A 10,673-nucleotide genomic window follows, 5' to 3' on the forward strand; every position below is an offset into this window, starting at 1 on the left:
CATGCCAACATAAATATTAATGTAAATATACTTAATTACATTTATTATCTATTAATAGAGATATGTATGTACAGTGTGTGTGTGTGTGTGTGTGTGTGTGTGTGTGTATATATATATATATATATATATATATATATATATATATATATACACATACACATACACACACACACACACATCTATATACATAGATACATATATATATATATATATAAATCTGTGGTGAAAATCCTTAAGATGAGGCATATGTCCATTTATTACACACTTTTTAAGATGCGAAAAACCATATACAACTTCTTTTATCGGCCTAATTATGCCCATAAAAGGAAGCTGTTAGTTTTTTTTATGTGTACACTGAAAGTATGAAAACAATTCCTTTGTCAAGATTATTTATTACTTCTTAAAAAGCATGAAAAACAAAGAATATACTATGAATATTTACACTAGCTGCTGGGTTAGATACATGGCTGCTCGCACTCGGATAAGTAAAGACATGATCCACTGCAAATTACACATTTGCAAAACCTTAAATGGCCGAGAAAAACGTATAATCTTCTCACTGTTTCTTTGTAAAATTCACCACCATTATAACAACAAAGCCGTCAAAGATAAAAGAAACGGAAATAAACAAAATCTAGCTGATTTAGGCCTAGAAATATTTACAGTTCAGCACAACATAAAAAAGTAGAGTGGTTCAAGTAGTTTTGAATCACTACAGTTTCCACAAGTACACAGTAACAAAATGTTCCCTATAGACTACGGTATTTTAATACACAACAGGAAAATTATCTTAAAGTCACATGCTTAAAAAAGTTGTACTGTTTACATGGTGGTTATATTACATTTGGGCCATATTACCATAGATAATAATTGAGATGATTATGATTTTAAATACTTGGGTTCATTTGTAAAGAAGCCAATAAACAGATGACGAAAGGAGTACAAATATTTTGATAGTATTTTTTTCTCAAAAAACTGACATCTTTGGGTAACTTTGTTACCGAAAATCCTTGTCACGTATTGGTATTTATATAAAAGAAATAGCACCTAAACCACATGATCATCTAACATCGACCCGAGGGCAGAAGGTCAAACTGAAAATTATACAGCTACATATTCACTGGGTTTCTTGTGCAGTAGCTGTCCAGAGTGACCTGTTTTAAGTCCATAAGTAATAAAAAAAATAAGCTTGAAAACACCTATTTGAGTATGCCAGGTGTTTTTTAAATCCCCAAAACACTTCCTTGATTAATACTCGTCGCTGCCCTCTTCTTCCTCATCATACTTCCTCTTGAGGGAGTGCTTCTTGTGTTTACCCCTGTGCCTCCGCTTACCAGCAAAGTCAGGATTTGCTTCCCTTGTATGCAACTGCTCGTGCTTCTTAAGAAGGCCGGGGACGGAGAAGCCTTTCCCGCACGTCTCACATGTCCAGGGTTTCTTACACGTGTGAGTCCTTTTGTGGACAGTCAGATGAGACGCCAGCTTGTAAGTTTTCCCGCACACATCGCAACTAAACGGGCGCTCGTTGGTGTGTAACCTGATATGGACCTTTAGATTCCCGACCTGAGTGAAGGTCTTCTCGCATATGGTGCACCTGTAGGGTCTCTCCCTGGTGTGGATCCTCAGGTGAACTCTCAGGCAGTACTTACTAGAGAACTTCTTTTGGCAGACAGGACATGGGATCTTTGCTTTGGGTATATGGTCTTGCTGGTGCCTCTTCAGGTCCGACAAGTAAACAAAGGTCTTTCCGCACTGGGAGCAGAGATACTGCCGGTCCCCGATGTGGTACCCCATGTGTCTCTTCAACAAGCTGGGGACGAGGAATCTCTTCCCGCAACGCTCGCACATGTGGGGGCGGTCTCTGGTGTGCCAGCGCTCGTGGTTGGACAGCTTGAAAGCTGTCGGGAAGGTTTTGCTGCAGTGCTTGCAGGGAAACGTCATCTGGCTCGTGTGACACTCCATGTGTCTCTTGAAGTACGTGGACTGCGTGAATCCCTTGTTGCAGATGTTACAGTAGTAGGGCTTTTGGCCACTGTGGGCCAGTATGTGTTTCGTCAAACTCTGCAGTTTTGTGAAACATTTGCCGCACTGGCCACAGGCGTAAGGACGCTCTGTGCTGTGAGTTTTCAGGTGATTGTTGAGGAACCCCTGCGTTCGGAAGCTTTTATTGCAGGCGGTGCATAAGAAAGGCTTCTCCCCTGTATGAATGCGCTCATGATCTATCAGCTTAGACTGATAAGGGAAGCTTTTGTCGCATACGGTACAAGTATATCTGTCACCCAAGTGCCTGAATTGTTTTTTTCTTCTTATACTTGGCCTGATGTCATCTCCATCACTCAATCTGCCTGCAGGAAGAGGTGGCAGGGCTGGGAGAGACATGGAGTTCGTGGCAATCCGTGACACCCACTGATGTAACGTTACTCGCTGAGTCTGGGGCTTTTGGCCATCCTTAGCTACCACAGGGCCTGCACTCTGTGTCGTGGAGGCACCTTTCATCGGCACCTGAACCACCCTGAAGGGGATTGTTTTCAAGGGAACTTGCTGCAGCTGCAGCTTCTCTGACTGTGCTTGTGTTTCATCGTTACTTTCAGGGGTCGTATCAGGCTGCTGTTGGGTGGAACTCTTCTCTTGCACCACATCGTCTCTCTGAGGTGTTGCTGTGACATCCCCTTCCTTGTCTGCAGGGCTGGCAACTATTTTAGGATGTAATGGCTCTTCTTGTCGAGACCCAACGGCTGGTGGTGCTGGAGAGTCAGAGTCATCTGTAATGGAGTCGAAGTCTTCATTGTCACTGAAGGAACCGGTGGTTCTTTCATTGGGGGTTTCCTCGTGTTGCTTGGATATTTGTGGTAGTGGTGGCGGTAGCGGCACTGCTGATTGTTCTACTGGTTTGGGCAGGAAGGCAAGAGACGAGAGGACACAATCCCCCACCGAGGTCGAGACTGTTGCTGCACAAAAGAGAGAAAGTGTATTTCTCTGTACTAATTATCTCACATGATCAACAGGTTTAAGTCACTTGTATCCATCTAAAGTTTATCCATCTTTTTAATAAAACATTACAGCCTCATTAAGTAAAGTTGTGTGTTTCATCAAATCTTGAAAAAAATATACCTTTAACACCCAATAGGCCTTTGGCCTGCTGGTGGAGCAGGAGAGTCTTCAGATCTCCTGGATCAGGAATTAAGCCTCCACATGACTCCAGGACAGCCGGCTCCGTTGAGATCAGAGCTCCTAGCTGAAGTACAAGAACATGGAAATAATTCATACATTTGCACTTCAGAATTCATTTTACCTCTAAGGATGAGTGTATTTTAATATTCAAAGTCTAATAAAAAAAAATGTCTGTATGGTTTGACTTCCTAACCAAAAACCTAAATCCAGTTACTTGAAATGCTCTAAAATAAATAATAACGTGTGATGAAAATGCCTTAAATAATGAAAAGGTCCTTGTAATTTAATTGGTAATTGATTTCAAGTTCCTTTCAGTGATCAGTAAAGCCTGATTTGTCTTGTGATATAAACTCTTCCAACACTGCAATGTGTCATTACATATTATCACTGCAATCATAAATAAATAATTAGAGAAATTATAGAGAAAAGATCTGAGTGAGTCTGAGAAAAAGGATCAACAAAAGGAAACAAAAAACTGGAGCCAGAAGAAACTCTGTGCTCTGTTGAAGCACACTAAAATTGTCACATATCTACTAGTGATGCACCGAAATGAAAATTTGTGACCGAAACCGAAACCGAAAATAATAATAAACACTTGGCCGAATACCGAACATGGTTCTTCAGCAGTTTTTCATTTAATTTGCCAATCTTTTCACCATTGCATAAATCAAATACATTTGATTTAGGCATGCTTTTCAATGAAAATGTTTTAATTTCCCAGCATTATGTTGTTTTGGTTCCACCTCCTGGTGAATGTTAGGTAAAATTCTTATGGGGTTAGTTTTTGTTTGGCCAACGATTTATGTAGTGCGCAACGTTACGGGACGGAGCGGCCAGTCTATTTCTTTATTTTACAACCCCGTTATTAATTGTTCGGTTTTTTTCCCCACTTATTCCACCGAACACCGAAAGTGTTTTTTTTGCCATTTTTGGCCGAACAATTTCGGTTACCGAACAATCGGTGCATCACTAATATCTACGTATGTGCATGATGTTCGCATACCTGTGACAAGTTGGGAACAGGAAGAAGTTGTTCCAGCTTGCACACCAGTCCTGCAGTCAGAGCCTGCAGCGCTGTGTCAAACTTAGTGCCATAATGAACAGGAAACACTTCCTACATAGAGACATATTCTATCAGTTCAAACAGCAACTGTGAAATTGCAAAAGTTTTTAATGAACAGGGACAAGCTTTCAACATTTTATATCCAAACAAACACTGTTTTTACAAGAAGCCAAAATGTAATCCCATGTTTCCCCTAAAATTGGCCATACACTGGCAGGCTGCCCAGGTACATCTTGAGACCCACTGCGTAATGGTATTTGTTAAAATTTCCACTATCTGATGTAGTAATGTGTAGTTTTAATGTATTTTAACTGAGCACTCCAAATTTAGGCTAAACCAATTTTACAAATTAGATGAACTGAATCCCACAATACAATCTGATTCTGTGGGAAACAACTAAACTGTTGGCGGCTGTGGTGGGACAGTGATTATACTGCCAGCATTTATATAAACAAAAGGGCTGCAACATCAAAATAAACATGTATTTACAATGAACCATTTAATGGTTTTGTGTAATGACATCTAATATTGATCTAATAACAGACTAAGACAAAGGTCAATACCTGGAAGAAGCGTTTCCTCTCAGTGGGGTTTTTCAGCAGATTTTGGACCAGCACCATGAAGTTTGTCTGTGATTTTTCCACTTCCACGTCCTTCTATAATAGTAGAAATTGAAGAATTCAGCTCTATTTTAAGCGGTTACACAACGTTAGCACGACTTCACTTTCTTCAAAACAATAAATAATAAGGTGCATGCATACCCCTGAAGATGTGGAGACCTTCAGCTTGTTTATGAGATTCTGAATAGCCTTGGAATCTGGGGGGCCATCTTTGTGAAGCAGGTCCAAGATGATCTACAGTAAACAAAGACGACATATTGAACAAAAATCTTAACCAAAACACTGACTTTATATGAAGAAATTAAGTTTTTATTATTGTATTATTTTCTGGGCACTTTTTTTTTAGGAAAGCTTAAAGATCCAGTCAGGTGCACAATTTAGTAACTTATTGGATAAATAGCAACCATACTGTTTGAGGCACACATCACTTGCAAAATCAAACTCACCCTGGCTCTCAATCCCAGGATTAGCTGGGCAGTCTGCTTGAAACTCTGGAGCTCGGGAACCGTCTGTGTCACCATGGTCACAAATTCCTCCACTTTCACATAATACTTAACGTTTCTCTGCCGTATGACCTGCCATATGTACGAGTACGTCAACTGCAGAGGAGAAGCCATCAGGCGGAGGGAGGCCAGGGGAAGGGCACCTCTAGCACCTGAAAGCATAACAATGAAACATAAGTTCACAAATGACATTGTTACTGGATACTTGTCACATAATGAGGCTGGTCACACTGCCATGTAATCAATACATTCCCAGAACTATGAGTGTGCTTATTGATTTTAGATATAACCACTTCATGTTTACTTTAACAAACTCAAAAAGTAGGAAGAAAAAAAAAACCGAACACAATGCCAATCTTAATCTCTATTAATGATAGTGTGTGTGCGTGCATATTTTTGTAAGTTCATTAAGAGCTTTTCTAGGAAAATCAGGCTTTCAACTGTGACCGAATAAAGCAGAACATCTCTTCATCAGCACTGGTTGACGTAAGGGCTGAGATACTAACTTAATTTATGTAGCTTTATAACATGAATACTAATATTTAAAGTTAGTCTCTGCTAAATGACTTTAAGTCAATGTAATAACCTAATTGTGTGTGTACATTTTCTAGAATTACTAATGTTTCCTTTATACTTTGTTTTTCACTTATCTCCTCTACCAAATTTGACCAAACAAATGTCATTCTTTTTAAGACTCCAAATAAATAACCTTACAGTCTGTAAATACAACAAGCACTACTCCCACTTTTAAACAAATAGATACTCAGATAAAATGTCACAATAGATAGGATATGCCCACAAGACATACAGTAACACGAGTCAAGCAACACTATCAAAACATGATGAACTCTCTCAAATTTGTAAGTTGTGACATATGTGAACTTATGTGCGTAAAAAAAAATAATAAAAAAAAAAAAATTGCATATGTAAATAGAGGCTGCATTTGTAAATACGAATTTGTTCTTAAATTGCTTGCCTGGGTAAATAAAGGTGAAATAAAAAAAATACTTTTCCAAATCAGATGTCACCTCAGAATTATAATTTTTCTTCTTCAGTGGCACTAATACTCATCCATAACAGGCATTTATGGACCAAAAAAGTACGACTCCTCAATAATAATAACAACAACAATAATAATAATAATAATAATAATAATAATAGGTGAAAATTGTAATGCAGGTCTTATCATCAGAATCAGGTTTATTGGCCAAGTCAGGTCAAACAAGACAGGGAATTTGACTGGTTATTTTGCTCACTGTACAGTAAATAGACAAATGACAGCTCTTTATTAACATAAGCACTTGACACATCTTAAGAAACAATTAACAGTTAATTACAGATTTTGGTCTCTGTGATGGTTTGAGGTTGACGCACCAAACAGATCAAAGGCTCCTTTTCCCCGCTATGACATCTCAGTCTGCCATTATATCAGCTCGGACATCAGGTATGCCGCTTCAGGTCCATACGGAACCGAACAAACAGACTCAGGGACACCTTCTTCCCCAAAGCTGTGAACTTTCTAAACCAATAAGCTACCTCTACTGTGCAATATTCTTCATCCATTATGTGCAATATTCTTTACTCATTTATGTGCAATATCCTTCCATCCATTCAAGTGCAATATTCTTCCACTCATTCATGTGCATTATTATTCTCTCATTCACTCATTTTGTTTCCTGTTTCTCATTTTGTTGTTTACACAGTCTTTGTCTAAATAGTCTTTGCATGTGTGCACTTTTACGGAGCTGCTGCCTAATCTCATTGTACCATTATAATGATAATAAAGGCTTTCTATTCTATTCTATTCTTAATGACCTGCCTAGTTAAATAAAGGCGAATGACTGAATGAATATCAAATAAAGTGATGCACCGAAATGAAAATTTGTGGCCGAAACCGAAAATAATAATAAACACTTGGCCGAATACCGAACAATACCGAACATGGTTCTTCGCAGTTTTTCATTTATTATGTCAATTTTTTCAACATTGCATAAATCAAATAAATTTGATTTAGGCATGCTTTTCAAGGAAAAAAATCTTTTACAAAATTACAAGGTAGAAAATATTTATTGAACATAAAAAACTGAACATTTTTTAATTTCCCAGCATTATGTTGTTTTGGTTCCACCTCCTGGTGAATGTTAGGTAAAAATCTTTATGTGGTTACTTTTTGGTTGGCCAACGATTTATGTTTGTGGTGCGCAACCGGTACGGGAGCGGCCAGTCTATTTATATTACAACGCCGTTATTAATTGTTCGTTTTTTTCCCCACTTATTCCACCGAACACCGAAAGTGTTTTTTTGCCATTTTCGGCCGAACAATTTCGGTTACCGAACAATCGGTGCATCACTAATAGAATTGTTTTTTTTCTTCTCTTTATCATATAATGTTCAAAAAGTGTAATGCAATTCATGTCATGGGTAGTGTATTTTGAAGGATCAAATACTCAACATCCCATATTATTAATGTTACATCGTGCAAGAAATGATGGGCGTGGCAATCAAACTTTGAAAATCGACTGTGAACCACAAAGTAGCATTTCTCGACGGGGAGCAAGGATCGGCAGACCACCGACTGCACCTCTTGCAGGGGGCGCTTTTTTTTCTTCTTCTTTATTGAACACAATAAAACGACATAGAACAGTAATTAAAAATCTTCTCGTAAGGATGATAGTATACTTAGTAGACTTAATATGAGATGCCGTCAAATATAGAGCTATATAGAAAAACAATTAACTATATATTGAAATAAAAGACAAACAGGGGTTTCTATAAAGTGCAAACTATAAAAGGTATCACAGTATTTAAAGGAGCTGTATGTAAGAGCAATAATAAAACGAATCATAAAATGACCCCGATATGTCAACAGACATTTAAAAATCATGTTCATTTCAAATACTTATGTCACTGACAACAGCACTCAAGCCAGGATATTCCAGTTTAAAAAGAGTTGCAGCCCTCAACTGATGTTTATGTTGTCATTTTTTGTTTTGGCCTGAAGCTCCACCCTCCACCTATCTCCCAATCACCAAGTCAGTATTGTTTCTGAAGCTCCACCCTCCACCTATCTCCCAATCACCAAGTCAGTATTGTTTCTGAAGCTCCACCCTCCACCTATCTCCCAATCACCAAGTCAGTATTGTTTCTGAAGCTCCACCCTCCACCTATCTCCCAATCACCAAGTCAGTATTGTTTCTGAAGCTCCACCCTCCACCTATCTCCCAATCACCAAGTCAGTATTGTTTCTGAAGCTCCACCCTCCACCTATCTCCCAATCACCAAGTCAGTATTGTTTCGGCATCCGGGTTGCCAGCTCAGCTCTAATTATCGCAGCCATGGCAGCCTACGTTCCTGCTGCATTCTGCAGCCTACCTGGCAACCTCTGGTCGGGGGGAGGAGGGGGAGGGTACACGCCGCTCAACAATATTTTGAAAGTGACTGCAGTACCAGTTTTGGCCATTTCTTACAGACGGCTCCTTTAAAATCAGGCAAACAAAAGTGCCAAAAGGAGTAGCAAGGACTGATGCATGCATCAAAAAGGCAGAAAAAAAGATATATCGTCACAAATCTTTTTATCCATTTTGTTGGAGTCTATTTTTCTTAGGGATAAGAAGAATAATTTAAAATAATTTAAAAACATTTAAAAACCAATCAAAGGAGGGTTTGCTATTCCTCCACTTACTACAATAAATATGATATTTACCCATGAGAATAACTATATTTATTATGTCAGATACATTCAGAGGTGGGTAGTAACGAGTTACACAGGAGTAGTTTTGAATCACTATACTTTTTACTTTTACTTGAGTAGATCTGTGAAGAAGAAACTGTTACTCTTACTCCGCTACATTAGGCTACATTGAGCTGTTACTTTTCTTTTATCCCTTTTATCCGCGTACGCGTCAATCTCATGACACCACTGGGTGATTCTTTGGGAAAAATTTTTGTTTTTGCATGTTTTGTCACATTTACACAGACTCAAACACACACACACACACACACACACACACACACACACACACACACACACACACACACACACACACACACACACACACACACACACACACACACACACACACACACACACACACACACACACACAGTTTCTATGAGTTCATGGGCTTGTTCTAGTTCTGCCTGTGGAGCCTGGTTAAAAAAGAAAAGTACAAAGGCTTGAAATTTTGTGCTACTAAATTTTGTGCTTAATTTATTTTTTATTCTGTTATTATTTTATTATTTCTTAAAGTAATTGAATTTACTTTAAGATTATTTTAATTTTAGCTATTTTTTATTAATTTTAATTTATTTTATTGATTTAATTTGCCTGAAGATGGTTATTTTGTACTTTTGTCTGTTTGAATGGTTGTGTTAAAAAAATTCATCAGACATTACTCAACAGTTACTCAGTACTTGAGTAGTACATTTTTACTTTTACTCAAGTAATTATTTGGATGACAACTTTTTACTTCTACTTGAGTCATATTATTCTGAAGTAACAGCACTTTTACTTGAGTACAATTTTTGGCTACTCTACCCAGCTCTGGATACATTCGACAAAAAAATCTGAGATAAGACTGTTATGTCGTGTATCTCCTGCAGGGGGCGCTGCGGCGCCGCTGCTCCTCCTGCTCCTGCAGGTTTGTCAGTGCACGTCTGCGTGTGCATGTACCGAGATGGAGAAATTGAGCGCCAATCTGCTTCAGTGTTGGATTCCAACTTTATCAAATGCACCGCCACATTCATAATCGTTTATGGATCTGATCAGTTTTGATAATATTACATGCAGTGATCGATCCGCGCACGCAGAGATTAGATGTTTTAATTTGAAATAATAACACAGCTAAGATGATCATCCACCGTATTCCTGCACATCGCCTTTAAATCGCAGAGTATATGTAGATATGTGAACGGAGAGAGGTGGTTTGGGGCAGACTCGTCTCTGCAGTGGAGGAGTTTTATTTTCTCAGCAGCAGCAGCTCCTGTTAGCTTCCCGACGCTAGCTTAGCAACTTACCTGTTGTACTGGACCGTCTGTCCATACTGTGCTGGAGATGCTCGGCAAATTCAAGAGATACCGAACCCACTGATCCAAATAGAGTGTGAATACAGCGCTATGCCCCGAAATGCAATGTTTAAAAGTATTAAACCGTCTTATTTCGGACGTCAAGCCAGGAAGAATAATGGCGGCCGCTGAGTCGCGGCTTTCCAAAACAAAAGTCTGACAACTTCCGGCGGATGTTCCCACACAAAATAAAAGCATGACATGTTAAATTTGCTATAGATTATCAGAAGAATAAAAGAAAGAATCCTGATT

The 10,673-nt window shown here is 38.7% G+C and overlaps 1 protein-coding gene across 1 annotated transcript; it reads right to left on the reverse strand.

The window, feature by feature from the left end:
* Positions 1-303: 303 nt before the first annotated feature.
* Positions 304-10,569, reverse strand: LOC133424325 (zinc finger protein 271-like). Its single transcript, XM_061714848.1, has 7 exons — positions 10,374-10,569; positions 5,301-5,509; positions 4,996-5,088; positions 4,798-4,890; positions 4,175-4,285; positions 3,112-3,235; positions 304-2,948 (listed from the first exon to the last, which is right to left on the reverse strand). The coding sequence occupies exons 1-7, from the start codon at positions 10,396-10,398 to the stop codon at positions 1,249-1,251; spliced, it is 2,355 nt and encodes a 784-aa protein (XP_061570832.1). The 5' UTR covers positions 10,399-10,569; the 3' UTR covers positions 304-1,248.
* Positions 10,570-10,673: the final 104 nt, after the last annotated feature.

This window comes from Cololabis saira, chromosome 23, assembly GCF_033807715.1.
Source record: "Cololabis saira isolate AMF1-May2022 chromosome 23, fColSai1.1, whole genome shotgun sequence".
Taxonomy (NCBI): Eukaryota; Metazoa; Chordata; class Actinopteri; order Beloniformes; family Belonidae; genus Cololabis; species Cololabis saira.